The following is a 19,902-nucleotide window of genomic DNA, read 5'->3' on the forward strand; positions in this document are numbered from 1 at the left end:
TCATAACAGCTTTGCTGATAGGAGGAGGAATGTATAGAGGTGATCCCATTTTGGAGGGGAAGCAGGGTTCAATCTCATTGCAGCACCACTGTAGATGACTGTCCGGACTCAGCTTAAATAACTCCAGTGAAGGACAGCCCAAAATCTCTCGAGGCAGATTCTTCCACTGCCAAACATCTCAAACCATTAGGATGATTGCCCATCCTAATGTTTGAAGCTGGTCAATTCCCCTGAAATTGCCCAAACTTTGGGAATGGCCTCCAGTGCAGGCCCTTGGGCACGCTTAAAATTCTTTATTTGTTCAGTACATTTATCTCCCATCTTTTTTTCCATTATGGAACTCAACATGGCTTACACAAGATTCCCAGATGGTCTCTCATCCAAGCAATGACCAAAGCCATACCTGCTTGGCTTCAACAGGGTTGGTGCATTGTGCTCCCTCAACAGGATGGTCCAGAAATTTTTTGGTAGCTATGCTGGGTTCAGTAAAAAGAAAGCAAAACAAAATCTACAAGGGTATATCAAAATGTTGTATAAAGTGGTGAGGAAGCTTTAGAGTTCTCCAGAACTCTTCATCAGTCTGTTTGCTGAGCAAACTCTGTGTGTCTTTTTCTAAAGGTGGAGTATCTGGGTGATGGTCTTTATTAACAGGTCCTGTATTAGAAATAAAAGCAAGATGCAATGCCCCAACACAGGCATTACTCCTCTGCATAGTAATCAGCACTTACACTTCACTGAGCTCTTCCTTTTATACGTTACCCTCACCCCAATAAACAACAAACCGTAACACAAAACATTATGGGATCATTAAAACCTCTGACCTGGATTTCAGCCCATAATCATCCAGCTGAGAGAACATGAAAAGGTTTCCCCTTATCTTCTCAAATGTGGAAAACATGATGAATGCCTCGCATTTCCCACAAAAAGTTCTTGCTCTATGGACTTTTGCCCCTTGGCTCTCTGGAGAGAGTGATGATATTAGTGATCCAAGAAAATTATCTTCTCTTTCGTGTCTTAAGCCACAGCTCCACCTGCTGGTTCAGGCAGTGGTTCTTCAGACTTTAGAAAAAGCTGTCGAGAGCGACCCAGCCAAAATAACACAAAATGCTATTAGAAGCAACAGATAGTTTTTCAGCCCCTGCATAGACATAGAAAGGGATTATTTGTTATTTTCCAAATGTTATTACATTTGTATCTTGCCTTTCGACCATTATGACCTCCAAGACGGCCTACTCTGGTTCCTAGGGGGTCCCAGCCTCACCAGACCCAGACCTGCCTGGTTTCAGCAAGGTGGTGCCCTCATGTACCTTCAGACTACCCCCCTGGGATGTGGGGGAAGAAAGAGAAGTGGCATTATTTTCCAGGAGTCAGACTTGGTATTGCATTATTTGCAAAATGCTGCACACCGACAACTTTACTGTATGGTAAGATATGCGTTTGTCGGAACACATTATACAAATGGTAGCGGTCAGATAATGTTTGCTTAGTCAAATTTATCTGGCCAAATTACCTGTATGAAACAGTATGTAACATCAGTTTGAGTGTTGAACTTGAACTGCAGACACCTGGGTCCCTTTCTTATACAGAGTGATCTTGGTGGGCCAGTCATTATCTCTCGGCCTAACATATACTGCCTTGAGCTCCTTGGAGCATGGGTGAGATATAAATGTGATAGTAACGTGTGGAGGGGCAGCTCATCCAGCAGGGTGGAGTGCCACTAACAGCCTCGCAGCAGCAGCAGCAGTATCAGCTGCAGACACTCATCCAGAGGTAGAGAATCAAGGTGGCAGAAAGGTCAGGACTGGGTGGGCACAATGGTAGAGCCCATCTGGCACTCCTACCGGTACATACCCATCCACCCAACTTTGCTGGGTGAGTTGTAGCAATGCTGCTGCCAGGAGACTATTGCTTTGTCTCTGCCCCACTGGATGAGCCATTCCTGAATGTAAACAAACACACCCATGTAGGGAAAATAGGCTGGTTCAATGCAGCAAGGAAAGACAGGACTAGACGTTATACACGGACATGGGGCAACAAATTCCAACAGCTGCTCATTCTAGGAAAACTGAAGCACTGGAAAGGGGTGCAGAGGAGGAGGTCCTTGCCTCTCCCCATTATGCTGCCACAACGTCCTTCTTGGGGACATTTCCCAGTAGTCTCCCACAGTGTTTCAGGTGGGGGTTTATTCTTTCAAACCCGGAACCAGTAAGGAGAATAAGTAAAGGTAAAGGTACCCCTGACCAGTAGGTCCAGTCGCGGACGACTCTGGGGTTGTGGCACTCATCTCGCTCTATAGGCCAAGGGAGCCGGCGTTTGTCCGCAGACAGCTTCCGGATCATGTGGCCAGCATGGCTAAGCTGCTTCTGGCGAACCAGAGCAGTGCACAAAAACGCTGTTTACCTTCCCGCCAAAGCGGTACCCATTTATCTAATTGCACTTGACGTGCTTTTGAACTGCTAGGTGGGAAGAAGCTGGGACCGAACAACGGGAGCTCACCCCATCGCGGGGTTTCAAACCGCCGACCTTCTGGTTGGTAAGTCCTATGTTCTGTGGTTTAGACCACAGCGACACCCACGTCCCAGTAAGGAGAATAGTGGTGTATTAGTGTGTGAGTGTATGTATGTATGTATGTATGCTGCCTCACTACAAGCTGCCCTTCTCAAAAGCTTGGATTTATTTATTTTAATGTTTAAAATGCATATGCCATCCTTCATTTAAAGGACCAGAGGGTGATTCACAACATAGAACACAACAAACAATATAATATAAATGCATAACATAAGGAAATTCCTTTCCTTAGCGGAAGCTGTCACTGGGAATTTTGTTACGCACGTAGCCACGAAAAAACTAGTAGCTATGAGAAGACTTATCCACCATAAATTTGTCTAAATGGGGTCTTTTTAAGCCATGATGGTTGGTGGTCACATAGCAGCAAACACCATAGTTTATCTATGTGCTGTGGGAAGAATCATTCTGAACCTCCAACGTTGCAGCTTCAATGGATGACCTCGGGATCTAGTATTACTAGGGAGAAAGAAAGAAAGAAATCTCTAGATTTGCCTGCCTCTTTCCCCCCAGCTACTTAGAAGTTCCCAAGCGTCATTTTTCAGATGCAGATACATCAAAGATGAGAGGAACACGTTGCAGCCCTTACCTTTATTTCTTTAAATACCAGGACTCCCCACATTGCAGCTATAAAGCCAGGACCCTAGAGAACAAGTTTAATACACGATGAATAATCATAATAGCATTTGTTCATGAGGATTTGCTAGAGCCCAATTATCTTACTTAAATTCAATCTTTCCTTCACTAAAACCTAACCGTGTGCTAAATTGTTGCTCATGATGACGACAGAAGGAAGCATGTGAGAAGATAATGGCCTTTAATAAAAGGCATGCCAATCCCGCAAAAACAAAACAAACCTCTGGGGGGCACTTCCAGATTACCTGCTTTATTGAGCCATCATCCTGATATGTTTGCAGGGAGGTTAGATGCCTGTGTTTTATTGAGAATCCATTCGGATTTGTTTGTTGTCGGGAGGATAGAGGATGTTGCATCAACCAAGTGTTATCCCACATTTTCCAGTATGCTTCTCTGTCACTTTTCTTATCACAAAGCCCCCCCTTTTTTGAGTGGGGGAGCGGGTTTGTTTGGCGAGAGCTCCAAATTAGCTGCAATGGCAAAACCAGATTATGCTGATATTTAACTGAATTCCATACTAGAAACAATCTGGAGGCTCCTTTGCAGGGGGGTTGAGCTAGATGACCCTCGTGGTCCCTTCCAACTCTACAGTTCTATGACTCTATATTCAAATACAGGTAGGTAGCCGTGTTGGTCTGCCATAGTCAAAACAAAATAAAATAAAAAATACCTTCCAGTAGCACCTTAGAGACCAACTAAATTTGTTCTTGGTATGAGCTTTCGTGTGCATGTATATGAAGAAGTGTGCATGCACACGAAAGCTCACACCAAGAACAAATTTAGTTGGTCTCTAAGATGCTACTGGCAGGAATTTATTTATTTATTTTTTTGTTTTTTCTATATGCAAAGACACATTTACAGTTGCAATCCTATATATGTCTACTCAGATGCAAGCACCACTGAATTAAAGTGGATTTACTCCAAGCTTGCCAGGTTACTCTTTGCACATTTAACAGACATCCGGGTCACAGACATCCAGGCTGAAAGATGCCCATGCACAACATCTATAATAGGCTTTGCTCTGAAAGTGGCTTTCCTTCTCCCCCCTGCCTCCCCGCCCATGTCTAGAGCACAATTTCCCCACTGCTTTTCAAGGTGTTTCCAATCTTAGTTACCTTGCTGCTCATCCCAGACATCCATTTCCATAAATGAAGTACAAAGGTTCCTATTTTTAGTACCTTGCTGTGCGGCAGCCAGAAAATTTATTGGAATTTCTTTTCTATTGCCAGCTTTGACCTCAGCTGCCCCTGCACATTTTATCTCAAAATGGCTCAGAAGTATCTCCAATTTCCTCCTTCTGGAAAAGGACAAGATATATGTGCTGAGTGATCCTCATCTCTGCAGCTTGTTATAATTTACTGCATCCTATAAGTCAATAGGACAGGTGCAACTGCAGACTGCCATGATGAAAAGTGGTGCTTGTGGAGGGAAGGACTTTTTATCCCTTCCCTCTTCTCAACTGGGGAGGGGGTTGGAGAATAAAGAGAGCAGCTTGCCCCTCCCCTGACACAATCCCTAACACAGTTCCTCTCAATGGCTGCTTTGAACTTTTCCTTCATCCCTAAAGGGGTCAATGGGCTATGAAACAGCACACTCTTCTCTGAGCTCCCCCATCTCTGTATTTGCTTGAGAGAGCTATTTTGAGGAGTTCTGTAATGTACGTACCAGGGTTTATGAATGAAGAGAAAAGGGACAAAAAGGGGTTAAGTTAGGTGTGCTGGTTAATTCTGGGTGTGTTTCTCCTGCACCTGCAACTAGCTAAGCAAGTGAGAGTGATTCAGCACAATCTAAAGTATAAATGCACATGTGTTTGAAGTCAATTTGCCCTTGGCCAGAGCCTAGTGTGTGTTGGAACACTGCAAGGAGACTTTATGTTACAATTGTGTGTTGTTCTCAAACTTAATCTGTTCTGAAGAGGAGACTCTTGAGAGTCCCATGAACTGCAAAAAGATCAAACATATCCATCCTTAAAGAAATCAGTCCTGAGTGCTCACTGGAAGGGCAGATCCTGAAGTTGAGGCTCCAATACTTTGGCCACCTCATGAGAAGAGAAGACTCCCTGGAAAAGACCCTGATGTTGGGAAAGATGGAGGGCACAAGGAGAAGGGGACAACAGAGGATGAGATGGTTGGACAGGGTTCTCGAAGCGACTGGCATGAGTTTGGCCAAAGTGCGGGAGGCAGTGGAGGATAGGGGTGCCTGGCGTGCTCTGGTCCATGGGGTCACGAAGAGTCGGACATGACTGAACGACTGAACAACAGCAACAATCTGTTCTGAAAGTCTGTTCCAAAAACAAAGCATTCCAAAACCAAGGCGCGCTTCCCCATAGAAAGTAATGCCTACTGCTTCCTTTCCCATTTAGGGGTTCCTCATAGGTGTGCAGGTCGGGGAGCCTTCTCTAACAGCATGAAGATTCCGACCACCTTGCTTTCCATCAGAATGAGCATGGTCAAGCAGAATGCAACAGATGCTAGAGAGATGAAAGCACATTCCCTTAAAAGAAAAGGCAAATGAGAGGAACGTAATGGTTGTTGTATGTCAGAGCTGGAAGAGGGCAGATGTGTATTTCTGGGTGATTTGCAGTAGATATATTAGGATTCCTGACTGCTAATGATTTAACAATGGCAGAAACAAAATGACTTCCCCAACCCTAAATCATACAACTGAAATTGAAAAATGCGTGTAACCAGGAGTGTATTTTTTGTGGGGGCTCAGTTCAGTTAGGATTATAGAATTGTAGGTGTTGGAAGGGACCCTGAGGATCATCTAGTCCAACCCCCTGCAATGCAGGAATATGCAGCTGTCCTGTACAGAGATTGAACCTGCAACCTTGGCACTGTCAGCACCACACTCTAGTCAACCGAGATATTCAGGCTATATGGGTTCAGGCTATTCAGAGTTGGTGCCCAAACCAAATTCCAGGGCTCAGAATTCTTTTGCACCATGCCTGATTGGCAGATCTTGTGGTTACAGTAAAAAGCAAAAGTAGATCCCACAAGCCTGACGTCTGCCCACCTCTGTGTCAGTTTGCATTTCTTAGGTTGGAAAGTATTGATCTGATGTATAGAGATCTTTCCTTTTCCAATTAATTCAAGAGGGTTTGGAAGCTTCTCTGTGTGAAAGAATCAAGCAGAAGGTTCATGATGTCTGGGTTATTCCTTCAGAGAAACTGAGAACAGCTGGCTTAAACTGGTTCTGTTTCAGTCAAGGTCATGCTTACTATAAAAGTAAGGCCAGAAGGAGCCTAGGTTTCTCTTTCTCTTTCTCTCTCTTTTCCTTCTGATGTGGTGTTCTGTATATAGTGTTAAGGTTTTAGACTTTTTACAAGTTATTGTAAGTTTAAGTTGGGTGTGCTGCGACTGGATTTCTTATGGACAGTGCCAATCCTGAATGTATTGGATTTGTGACCATTATGCTCATTTGCCTTCAGTAGCAGTAAAGCTCTGCTGGATGAAATATAATTGCCTCTGATCTATTTTTTTGGGAATCCTGCAACGGTTTTGTTTTGTTTTGTTTTTTTAAATCTGCTAACTATACGTCGGAGTTCTGCTTTGGATCAATATTGAGTAGAATTTCATGACACTCTATTGTACGTGAAACCTCCACAAAAAGGCAGGAGTGGGGTGTATATGTGGTTTGATATGCAAAAGAGCCCACCCTTTGCAACCTAAGTTCATGAGCAGGTCCTTCTTTGGTACTTACCGCTGTGATTATTGGAAAGCTGACCACAGCACTGAGGTAATGATTTGCTAGGAACCAGCAGGAAGTGGCGATCGCCCACAATACACCAGAAACAAATCCTGACAACAAATAAGCATATATTATTACCCATAGAAATCATAGCAATACAGACTTGGAAGGGACCCCGGGAGCCATCTAGTACAGGGATAGGCAACCTAAGAACCATGGGCTGGATGCGGCCCAATCGCCTTCTCAATCCGGCCCATGGACGGTCCAGGAATCAGCGTGTTTTTACATGAGTAGAATGTGTCCTTTTATTTAAAATGCATCTCTGGGTTATTTGTGGGGCATAGGATTTTGTTCACCCCCCCCCCCATATAGTCCGGCCCACCACATGGTTGACCAACCCACGGCTGGAAAAGGTTGCTGATTGCTGATCTAGTCCAACCCCCTGCCACGCAGGAATATCAGCTAAATCATGTATGACAGATGGCCATCCAACCTCTGCTTAAAAACCTCCAAGGAAGGAGCCGTCTGCAAGCAATTTGAGCTGGTGTGATGTATTGCCAGCCCAAAATGTCTGAAACGGGCATTGCGATCTGAATGGCATACGGGTTTCAGACAAATTACCAATATATTGCCCAGCTCGAATCTTAAGGCCATGCAGCATTTGCAAAGGGCTTTCAAGGGCTCAAAGCTCTTAGCCTGCACTGGCTACTTTCCTATTCTTAACAACAATCCTGTAATGGTTAATGTAAATGGGCAGAACTGAGGCTGAAGGAGAACAGCTCACCATAAATTTGCCAGGAGTTCATGTCAGAAATGAATACGAAGCAGGGACTACCTGATTTTTAGCCTGGGGTGAAAGCCATTATGTAACACTAGCCTTTGTGTCCCTCAAGGAGCTAAGGGGCACTAAGTCGGTGGGGCACTGATCTTTCCCTGCAGCAGAAACGCCCCACCTGCTTCTGTATGCAGGCACAGCTGTATGTATCCTTGCAAATGCAAACATATTCTTTGTTGAATGGGCTGATCAGATGTATTCTTCCATATGTAACAGGTTTCTTTTCACGAGGAGCCAGTGCAGTGCTCTCCAGATGCTGTCCAGATGATGTGAGTTGGCGTTCAACAACTTCTAGAGAGCACCGTGTTGGCTACTTTGCCACTACTACATTATTAATATAATACCTTCCCAAAATACCTTCCGGTTTTTTTAAAAAATAAAAGGGCTCTTAAAGACTGTGTGCAGGATAGAAACCTCAGCACTCTTGAAGGCACCCAGAGTGGCATACTCAAACATTGCCTACATCTGTCTAATAGCAACAGAACGAAGTATGTTTAATAGTGATCTGCAATGCATATGTATTTCAGAATTCTACCTGGGATGATGGCTTCAGGATAAACCTTAGGTCTATTTTTCATTACTACACAATAGATCAGGAAGTAGATGGTACTTGTAAGGAAGATGCCACTGAAGTGGGCAAAGACGTAATCTAAATCTGAAACAAAAATGGGAGGCATACGCATATGTAGAAAATGTTTAGGAAGTTAACAATATTCTAGAAAAGCAGCAATTACTTCTGGTAAGGTCTTGCTCATACCTTAGCCACACGTTTGTTCATATAAGGCCTTCAACGCCTTCCCCAGTTTTAGCTGATCAAGAGGCTTTGCTCAGTGTATATGTGCGATGTAAACGTGACTGTAAATACTATACTAAATGTCTCACTGATTTAAACTAAATGATTTCTTTGTGGTTTACAACAAATATTAAAAGCATCAACAGAAATAGTTAAAAACCATTCTAAAACATTTTAAAGCAATTAAAAATAACAGTAGAAAATATGTAAACACATCAACACCTGTGCATCTGGTGTCTGGATAGGCTTGCCAAAACGAAAAAGGTTTTCAAGTACAGTGGTACCTCGGAAGTCAAACAGAATCTGTTCTGGAAGTCCATTTGACTTCCAAAGCATTCGGGAACCAAGGCTTCCGATTGGCTGCTGGAAGCTCCTGCATCCAATTGGAAGCTGCGGAAGCTGCGATGGACCTTCGGGTTCCAAAGAACGTTCGCAAACTGGAACAATCACTTCCGGGTTTGCGGCATTCGGGAGCCAAAACGTTAGTCTAGCAAGATGATCTACTCCCGAGGTACGACTGTAAGCGCTGGAAAGAATACAGTGAAGGTAACAGTTTCACAGATCAAAACCTTTGAGTGGGTACGTATGGGATAAGGTGATTCTGCAAGTAAACGGGTCCCAAGCCATTAATGGCTTGATATAACAATAGTACCAACTTAAAACTTTACCCAGTAAGAAATCAGCAACTGCACTAGCATTCTGCACTAACCGCAGTTCTCATGTCAAGCGCAAGAGAAGCCCAACACAGAGTGCACTGCTGTAATTCAATGTTGATGTCACCAATGCATGAACTACTGCAGTTTGTTAAGGATTGCTGGGAACAGTAACTCTGTCAGGGGTGAACTACAGTTCCCAGAATTCTTTGAGGGAAAGACTGTGCTTTAAAGGCACAGTATCCTAGGGCTGGGAAAGTGTGCTCCTAATTCCTTCTTTTAAATTTGCTGCCATGACTTTATCTGACTGGCACCTGATGTCATATGACATCAAGTGATGGACAGGTGGTTGTGGCTTGGGCCAAACCATGTCATGGGCCAAATTAGTCCTGCAAGCTAGAAACGCCTCATCAATGACCTAGAGAAACTATATTATGAGGTGATTAATACTTATAACAAACAAAAAAACAAACAAACAAACAACGTGAATGAGCAAAATTTCTTGCTGGTTTGGATTTGATATTGAAACAATTCATCTGCCTTTACCAAACTGACTTGCTCCAGTATATTTAGTTCCATTCCTTCTGCCGTGGTCCTTGATGTAAAGCACTGGCACAAAACTCGAGCCATAAAACATTCCAGCTATCACAGCCAGGGAGCAGCCTCTTCCAGGAAAAAGAAAGAAAGATTAAGATATTACAAACTCAAAGACACCCATTGCACTACAAGGTTTGCAGGGCTGCAGCAGAAAACATGCTGGAGAACTGCCAGTAGTTTTCTAGAAATTGCTGTCTTGAAAGAGATGCTGGAGCACTCATCACTGCCACAGAATGGTTACAGTTTGTCGTCTTTATTGCCTTGTGAAGTTCACCAAAGGAACCATGAAACAGGAAGCCAGGTAGGCCGACTTACATCATTCTCTTTCCCAATGGAGAAAGATGGTCTACCCATGAAGCATCAGTCCTGTTTTCAGTGCTATGTTCAGAGCTGTTGATTGACTGTTGGTGAAAAGGAAAGCTATTAAGGCTAATATTTCTGAAAACATTCAGACCTGGATTGTGCTAGGTATGCTCATTCACTTGGGGATGAGAAGCTGATAGGAGCTGATAACTAAAGAATTCGCAGCTGGTGCCCCTGCGGATATTATTCATTTCATTTCATCGCTCTTCTTTTCTTTATAATAATTTATAATAATAATAATAATTTATTATTTGTACCCTGCCCATCTGGCTGAGTATCCCCAGCCACTCTGGGCGGCTCACAATCGAGTGTTAAAACAATACAGCATCCCTGCTTTCTCCTAGTACAGGACCCAAGGATGCTCACAGCATAAATTAATGCAGGTACAAAAATACACAATAAATATAGATATTAAAAAACAAGTAAGTAACCCTATTAAAAAAATGCACCGATAACACAGAAAACCATGTAAATGCACTCACACACACTGGGATGTCCAAGGAAAGAGATTTCTCAACTCCCCAGTTATTTTTATTTTTGAACTGATAATTGAACAACATTGGAAGCTATATCCTGATACGTTTGTCTTGCTAAATCTTCCTTGCTTCCTAACCTTAGAGGGCACAAATAAGTGTACTTTCTCTTCTTTCCAATATCCTTTACAGTTGTGAAAAAATGTAGGAGGCCTCATAGGGGCTACGACAAAGAGGAAGCGGTTGGAATAAGTTCTGTGTTATAATGCTTTTTTTCTAGTACGGAAGTGTACCATGAACAAAAGCAAAAACTTACATGTCTTAATAGTGGGGTGCTCTCAGATGACGGAGAAGAGCTCTCAACATCACTTTTTATGAAAAGAAACAGGATGGCACTGCAAATGAAATATCATCATGAACTAAACACCATCATGTTGTAGCATTTTATGCATGTAAGTACACACACACACAAACATACACACACACACAGATGTACCCTGGTTTTCGACAGCTTAGTTCTCGAATGTTTTGGATCCTGAATGCCGAAAACCTGGAAGTGAGTGTTCCGGTTTGCAAACTATTTTTGGAAGTCGAACATCTGACGGGGCTTCTGGTTGGCTACAGGAGCTTCCTGCAGCCAATTGGAAGTCACGCTTTGGTTTCTGAACGTTTTGGAAGTCGAACAGGCTTCCGGAATGGATTCCATTCAGCTTCCAATGCGCTCTCTCTCTCTCTCTCTCTGTGTATATATATGCATGTGTCTTAAAGAATCATAGAATTGTGATTATTTAATCCAACCCCTTGCATTGCAGGAATCTCTGCTAAATCATACATGATTTAGTCTTCCTTACTTCATTTTGCTGATTTTTAAAATCATTTGTTAAGACATTATCCTTTAATATCTCTGGCTGAGGGACAACATTGCTTCATAAATGGTACTATCCTATGCATATTTACTGAGAAGTAAATTCCACTGGACCAATGGGACTTCCTTCCTACCTAGTATGTGGTTAGGAATTGCAGCCTTCAACACACATGCTTACCTGCAGACTCAAAAGAATAAAAGTTTCACTTTGCCTCAGTCGTTTTTAAATTCTGATTCACTTGCATATATGCACCCGCACCCACACACTCTTATATGAATAAGTAGTGTTTCAAAATAGAAATATAGTTAGATTATGCATACCTTAATACTGAAAGTCCAGCTCCAATGTAGTTTAAAGCTGGTTTTGCTACTTCTTCTGGGTCAATCCCAAACCAGCCAAACCTGTGAACAGAAAGGTTAAAAACTCTTTTTAAATTGTTTCCAAAATGAGATGGGCATAGAAAAGTGCAGGGAAAGCTATCTAGCTTGCATAAATAAATTGTGTGTGGCAATCACAAGTACAAGGGGATGATAGCTTGGCAAAGAACATTGATTTTTTCCCCCAGGGTCACAGCATTGCAGTTTGACTTGTTCTTGTACATGTTGAAAGGATGTATATAAAAATATAAACGAGTCCATTCCTGGAAGTAAAGATGTCTCGATCTCATGTACCATCTGAACAATAAAAATACTGTCTTGAAAAATATTTAGTAGTTGAGGCTAGTCTTGTACACTGCAAAAATTTTAACAACACTTTAAAAATATAAGCAACTATTAATTGCTCATGGAAACATTTAATTCAACCTATTAAGGATCCTCATATGATTTATAGGGTCTAGCGGACATTATATCTGACATACACATAATAACATCTTGAAGTCAACTTGTGAATGTATATTGAGAAATTACATCAGGGAGGAAATTGCATCAGGATGGAAGTATCCAGACAATATTTTGAGCCTGATCTTTGGGGCAAGATTGTATATTACGATGAAGTATGTGGGGGTGTGTGTGTGCTTTTGTCATGACATTGGTCTTGTTAATGGTAGTTTTTAATTAAATGTTACAAATACATAAATGATGACTCATACTATAGGTGAAGTATGCAGGGTGCTTACCTTGAACTTGCCCAGCCAGTTAGCAAGTTAAAAGAAGCCCAGATTAAGAGACCAAGGCCCAACCCAATGGTTTTGACAATGGGGACAACTGTTATATTACCTGCACAGTATGAAAAGAACAAAAGCAAAATTAGCAGATTATTAATAGAGTATAATCTTATTACAGTAGCTCTATATCAGTTTTATTAATGCAACTGCTAATAAGCACAATCTACAATAAATCACTACAGTGGTACCTTGGGTTAAGAACTTAATTCGTTCTGGAGGTCTGTTCTTAACCTGAAACTGTTCTTAACCTGAGGTACCACTTCAGCTAATGGGGCCTCCTGCTGCCGCTGCAGCACAATTTCTGTTCTCATCCTGAAGCAAAGTTCTTAACCCGAGGTACTATTTCTGGGGTAGCGGAGTCTGTAACCTGAAGCGTCTGTAACCCGAGGTACCACTGTACATTTAGTGCGCTAGATTATGCATCATGGCCAGAGAATGTACAAAACTCAACCAAGATATATACACGTTTCCCGAAACCCGTTGAGGATTTTGTATATTGACCAGGAATTGCGCACAATTCCCTCGCTGTGGATGGATGATGTGCACATTTGCCATGAGGGTTGGTGAATGTGCACAGTGTCCAACTCTTATGTACGGTACATTAACTGTTCAAATTACATGCCACTTAACATATATAAGGAACTGGAGGATAACAATTTGTCATTCCTTCGTACTCACATATGTTTACATGCTGGAGGTACAAATTACTTCCACCACACATTCACCCGATGTGTTTGGAGATTGTGAAACCACCTTGAGCAGCCATATCTGCCACTACTCTTTTTGGCCATGCCCCTGCTTCACAGAATAGGCCTTAATACATACAAATGTATATGCACCTCTGCACCCCATATGCACAAAGGTCTCTTTCATGTGACTGATGACTTTGCAGCTGGCAGGTGGGGATTTTAGCCCAGTACAATCCCATAGCAACATCACTACAGTCTCCTGAACATACTTAAAATATTTCCCGTGGGTTGAATTCAGACTTAAGTCTGGGTCAGCCCTGTGTTTTCAATACAGTAACTGAATGCCACACTTGGCACTATTTTCTGAAGCAGTCATACTAAAGCTCTACCAGCCTTTAAGTCAGGGGTCAGCAAACTTTTTCAGCAGGGGGCCGGTCCGCTGTCCCTCAGACCTTGTGGGGGGCGGGACTATATTTTGAAAAAAAATATGAACGAATTCCTATGCCCCACAAATAACCCAGAGATGCATTTTAAATAAAAGCACACATTCTACTCATGTAAAAACACGCTGATTCCCGGACCATCCGCGGGCCGCATTTAGAAGGCAATTGGGCCGCATCCAGCCCCCGGGCCTTAGTTTGGGGACCCCTGCTTTAAGTGATTTGACATGAAATCTCAGAGAGGGGGAAAAATGACTACTGAACAGACACAAATCACAGCTGGAAGAACCCTGAAAGTCCTTGTAGGATCAAGCACTCTACCACGCAATAGCATTTATTATTCTCGTCATGCTGAATTACATAGCAATGGATGTGAGACAAAATTAATAGCCCTCTTCAGACATTCTCTCGTCATGTTAAGTAAACAGGTGGGAAGAGAGCATGAGGACAAGTGCTCTGGCTTTGCCCTTCTGATCACCCTCCATGAGTCGTCGTCCCCCCCCCCCCGATTCTAAAATGTGCAGGAAGCCTCCCAGAGCACAGGTGGCGCTGTGCTGCAGAATATCGCTTTTCAGCCTGTGGAGGGTGATCAGAATGCAAACCAAGGTGTGGATGTGGGCAGAGCTAATATGCTTGTAATATGCGGAGTGTTATCCCCCCCCCCCCGTTGCTTATTACGAAGCTTTGCCGAAGTGTTGCCCTGGTATCTTGCTTTTTATTTGAAACCACGACGCACACCTTAAGGTCAAATCAGTGGCATGTTTACACTGCAGAGTAGCTGGCAGTGCAGGTTTTACTTCAAAATGAAAAGCAAATGTTAACTGTGTTCTATTTTCTTGTAATAAAAAATACTTGTAAAGTACTGTATATTCTGGCGTATAAGACTACTTTTTAATCCAGGAAAATCTTCTCAAAAGTCGGGGGTCATCTTATACCCCGGCTGGAGAATCTGCGGTCGAGTATATCTCAAACTCTATATTTTAACTGGAAAGGTTGGGGGTCGTCTTATACGCCCAGTCGTCTTATACGCCGGGAAATACGGTATATGTGTTGGAAGCCGTCCACAGTGGCTGTGGCAACCCAGCCAGGAAAGTGGGGTATAAATAATAACATTACTATTGTTCTTGTTATCATTAAAGCCCCACCCATCCTGCCTTAAGACAAAAAGTGTTTGAAGGACGCCAATATGTGCATATGTCTCAGTATTAACAATTGCATTTTACAACATTCCTGTAATCTGCAAATGGTGCATAGATTCACATGTGCATGGGTGTTAAATTGTGACAAGGTAAGCATTATTTCAGCCATACCTGTAGCCCATAAAGAGCCGCCAACCATGGCAAGAGGCCAAAATCTAGGGCTGTTCTGAATAAGGTTAACAATCAAAGAAACTATCCAGATAGCGGCACAGAGAATCCACTGGAAGAACATTCCTAGAAAACAAATAAACCCAAGAATAATTAAGCACAACAGATCATTCTGCAGTCATGGCTGTTTAGTTTTAGTCTACATCATAAGAAGCGTTGGGAGATTTGGGGGTGGTGGTGACGTCTTTGGCTGAGCAGCTGCAATATCACGGAATGTTTCCAAACTATTTGGGAAATGAAGATGTCAGAAACAGAAGGAAAACATCACTTTGGCTGGTGTTAAACCTCACCTTGGCAACAATATGGAAAAGTATGGAAGCGGAAGTCAGAAAACTGAGTTATAAGGGGTCTCTGAAAGTGGGGAAGAGAATGCACAGTAGTGGGCAATAGATTAAGAACAATAATCTAAGGCAGTGTTTTTCAACCTTTTTTGGGCAAGGGCACACTTGTTTTATGAAAAAAATCACGAGGCACACCACCATTAGAAAATGTTAAAATTTTTAACTCTGTGCCTATATTGACTATATATAAAGTAATTCTCTTGAATAGGAATCAAATAAACACAATTTTTCCCACGGCACACCAGGCAACATCTCGCGGCACACTAGTGTGCCGCAGAACAGTGGTTGAAAAACACTGATCTAAGGGAAAAGCAGGTAGATAGGGCCTAATTAGAAAAAAAGATGTGGATAGACTGAGAACATGATAAGGCAGAGCACAGAAATATAGGAAGCTGCCTTAGACTGAATCAAATCTTTAGATAGAGGGAAATCATTCAGGTATAGGGCACTCCCTACACAACCTGGACATTGACAGATGGAACCTGGGACCCTCTATCCCTGAGTTACAGCCCTTCCCCTGAGTGATGGCCCTTCAGTGTATCAAGACCACTGAACTGTGGGAACCAAACTATATATTGCAATAAATGTGTTTTCCTTATTTCGAACTCATAACCCAGAATGAACTCTTCACTTGACTCACGGCTCTGGCTGCTAATAAACAGCACCTTCCACAGCCCATCAGTAGCAAGCAGTAGAGAGTAGGACTTTCAGTTGGAAAACTGGCAAAGGACCCCACTTTAGTGCAGAGCCCCATGGCTATTTTTGCATTCAGAACGTATGTGGCCAGCTTTAGCATGCTTTTTTTTTTTTTTTTTTTTTAACCCATGTGTTTACCTTAACATGTAGTTTACTGAAAAACAACATTCAAAGCATGCTTTGTTGGATTTTATAAAAAAAGCTTGGCGTCTGTTGCAAACAGAAGCAGGGGAAATTCATTTGCATTGACTCTCCACATACCTGCAATGCAGGAATCTTTTGCCCAACATGGGGCTTGAACCCACAACCCTGAGATTAAGAGTCTCATGCTCTACCAACTGAGCTGATGGTGTGATAACTTCTAGAAAACACCAGCTACTCAGCTTGTTTAGAGGATTAGTCAAATACTAAATCCCATTTATAACAATGTTTATTTAGTTATATAAATATTCCAACTCTGTGATTCTATCATCAACCTAATATAAAGTGGCTGTTGTTTTAAAGAGTATGGAAATTTTGCAACATGTACCATGTATAACAATAGCAATTCAGTTTAAGCACAAACATTTACCATCACCAGTGTCAAATTTCTTAACTGGTACAAAGTTTGTTCCAAACAAGATGACAGCTATTGCTGAGGAGGTGAAACCAATTGTTAGATCTGTCACGTTGCTGCTGACAGGGCTGGTGGTTCCTTGCCAGCTGTCCATCTCTGTTCTTCAAGAGAGACTCAGAAGTCTTTAAGGAGCTACTTGGATCCTGTTTCTGGCAGCTCTGGAACCAGAGAAATAAATTGAACAAATAACACATTTCAGCAAAGTATTCCCAATGGCTATATGCAAGAATCATTCTAGAATTCTTCTATGATCTGTGTTCCAGTATCATGTTACTATGGATATTGAACAATAAATCTAAGTGCAGCATGAGTTGTAGCAATGTATAATATGAAGGTTTCATATATATATAGTATATATAGTATATAATTAACACTAATATTTAGGGTAATACACAACTTCTCTCTCCCTCTCTAACACACACACACACACACACACACACTGCATATATTCAATGAATGCAGGGGTTAGTGGAACTCTGCCCATCAGTCTTGTCCTCAACATTGATGCACCAGGCAGTCTCACTCCTGATTGTCATGCATTGAACATCATGGTGATTGCCTACACAGTGACAGTTGTGTGTGCACAGGCGTTCCATGCCACCATGAACTGCAGAAGTGCAGGGTTCCTAACCCTAAGTTTATGCAGTTGTACACATCACAGACTCATCTTTCAGAAGTTCTGCATGGTGGGACAGTGCCATGGGCACAGCAATGTTGGGATCAGATCTGCTTTCACCTTTAGACAAACAAACGAACAAACAAACAAACAGATGGAGGGCAATATTAACATCTTATAACAAATGCATTCAGGAGGGGAGGGCTGGAGCCAGCACATGAACCCTCAGGCACCTGTCAGAGCTCCAGAGGGCTGGCAGGGCCAATTGCTGATCCCTGCTCTGAGCACCCATAAAAGGGGGGGGGTTTACTCCATGGAACATCAGGCAGCTGTATTTAGTCACCCTTTGAATTTCCCACAATGCCCCAAGCTTAGCATCATTCTGAGGCATTGTGGGAATTTAAAGGGTGGTTAGATCAAGCCTCCAAGTGAAGCCAGGTAAGCTTGCCGTGAACTACTGACAAATGACCCCCCCCCCGCACACACACACACCAGGAGGGGGCACTTTGCATGGCGCTGCCTAAAATATGGAGCTGGCTCTGGGAGAGAGGGCAGCTCAATGCAATGCCACCCCCCCCATTCATAACGTCTGAAAGGGGCTACAGTGTTTTGCGGACACACAAAAATGAAATAATAAATAGCCGCTATGGAGAGTGGAAAGCCATCACTCAGTGCCACAAAATCTCTAAGCGGTTCGCACAAACTGCAGTAATAAAATTACAAACAAAAAGTAAATACATAATATGAAAAAGCAGTGTGTGATCATAAAATTGCGAGTCAGGAAAAGCCTGTCCAAACATGCGATTTTTTTTTTAAACCTGTCAATGCTGTGGGAGTGAATTGCATGACTGAGCAAGAGCAGGTCTCAAAACCTGTTCGCATGCAGAGTTGTTCCACCAGTGTCTACTCATTTAGACAAGAACATTTCATTTAATCCCCAATCTGATATTTGTTGTTTCCACACAACAAACCACCACAGTAGCCACTGAACTAAAATCCTCAGATTTTATACCATTCACCACCCCCAAAAGGAGGGATGGGGCAGCCGCGGCCCTACAGACCTTGCCGGACTCCAACTCCCACCGTTCCCAGTAGCACGGCCGGTGGCAAAGGATGATGGGAGCTGTAGTTCAGCCGCAGGGTCCTCCTTCTCCCAAGTCTTGCTTTGCAAACCTGCAACGCGGAAGGAATTTAGCTCCTACTTGCTCCTCTGCCCTTCAGCCTCTTTCGCCGAGAAGTTGCTCAAGTGCTCTCAATCAGAAATGCAAACCTGCCTCCTGAATTTGCTTACAAAGCTTCCCTTGCGGATCCTGCTTCCTGGTCAACGCTAAACTGCGGGTGGGAACGAGGAGCTCCACCCTGTCCTCATGTGATCAACCCACCTTCCCTCCCACTATGTGCCTCCAGGGATACGCTCATTTGGGAGACGTTTTGCAGGCTGGCCGGCCAGTTTTGGGTTTTGGGTACGTTGGAAAGCCGAAGAGAGACGGCGGGCGAGAGAAACTGCTGGGTTTAAACCCAATTCTGCACCCCCTTCTTTTCTGTGCCATGGATTTAATGCCACGTGTGCGCTTCGTCGTGATCACGAGATTAGGAGCTAAGGGAAAGAGGAAGACGTGGCTTTTATTTAAGGCAGACTTGCTAAGGTTGTTAAAAAGTTTTCCTCTTTTGGAGTCGACCAGAAGAGAAATTCCTGAATGGTAATCGTGTGTGTGCCCTTGCAGCTTACACACACAAACACCCACACCCACGCGCGCGCACCCACACATCCACACACCCTTGAAGACTTAAAAGATGTATCAGCCTTTGTGGGCTAGATGCAATACACATAGGGCCATAGTCAGGTGATAGCTTTATACCAAGTCAGATCATTGGTCCATATTGCTACACGGAGTCCCCAGATTTTGGTGGACTTCATTTCCCATCATTCTTGGTCGCCAGGTAAACTGGCTGGGGATGATGGGAGTTGCAGTCAAACAACATACGACCCTGCAGCGTCTAGGTCTAGTCTGCACTGCCTTGCCCCTGCTCTCCAAGATTTCAGGCAGGAATCTGCATATATCTAATTAAACAAGGAAAGATTGAAACGTATTGGGGCTAATTTCTCCAACAGTGAGCTATGTGACATTGGGTGTCTCTAAGGTAATGAGATCCAGTGCAATAATATCGGGGGTATGCATGCAGCTGTATCCCCAAATGGACAGTTCTGCCAAGGCATGGATAAGATTCATGTAAATGTGCATCTCTAGATGGTGATAAATAAGCAGACAGGTGTGTCTGTGTCCTGGGCTATCCAACCATACTGAAATATGTAGTGCAAGCAATTCTTTATCACTGTAAATTGGTACCCGGGGGCAAAAAAAAAAATTGCCCCCCCCCCAGGCATGGGAAGGTCAGGTGGTACCCAGTGCAGAAAATTTTGTGTCAACCCCCCCATTGATCCCCCCCCCGCAAAAATTGTTTTATGTTATTTCATATTTTCTTACAAAGGAATAATAACA

General features: G+C 43.0%; 1 protein-coding gene across 1 annotated transcript; it reads right to left on the reverse strand.

The window, feature by feature from the left end:
- Positions 1 to 278: 278 nt before the first annotated feature.
- Positions 279 to 18,756, reverse strand: TMEM144 (transmembrane protein 144). Its single transcript, XM_033160583.1, has 12 exons — positions 18,463 to 18,756; positions 16,741 to 16,943; positions 15,076 to 15,198; positions 12,589 to 12,688; positions 11,792 to 11,872; positions 10,922 to 11,000; positions 10,085 to 10,170; positions 9,719 to 9,837; positions 8,262 to 8,381; positions 6,904 to 7,001; positions 3,155 to 3,208; positions 279 to 1,138 (listed from the first exon to the last, which is right to left on the reverse strand). Exons 2-12 carry the CDS (start codon positions 16,877 to 16,879, stop codon positions 1,055 to 1,057), a joined length of 1,083 nt encoding a protein of 360 aa, XP_033016474.1. The 5' UTR covers positions 16,880 to 16,943; positions 18,463 to 18,756; the 3' UTR covers positions 279 to 1,054.
- Positions 18,757 to 19,902: the final 1,146 nt, after the last annotated feature.

This window comes from Lacerta agilis, chromosome 9 (assembly GCF_009819535.1).
Source record: "Lacerta agilis isolate rLacAgi1 chromosome 9, rLacAgi1.pri, whole genome shotgun sequence".
Taxonomy (NCBI): Eukaryota; Metazoa; Chordata; class Lepidosauria; order Squamata; family Lacertidae; genus Lacerta; species Lacerta agilis.

Excerpts from the sequence above, each read along its gene's own strand:
- TMEM144 (XM_033160583.1), bottom strand. The coding sequence starts at position 16,879 with ATGGACAGCTGGCAAGGAACCACCAGCCCTGTCAGCAGCAACGTGACA. Across the intron at positions 11,001-11,791 it reads GCTGGACTTTCAGTATTAAG|TGCCATCCTGTTTCTTTTCA; the intron begins GTATGCATAATC and ends TTTCATTTGCAG. Across the intron at positions 7,002-8,261 it reads TCCTGAAGCCATCATCCCAG|GATTTGTTTCTGGTGTATTG; the intron begins GTAGAATTCTGA and ends ATTTGTTGTCAG.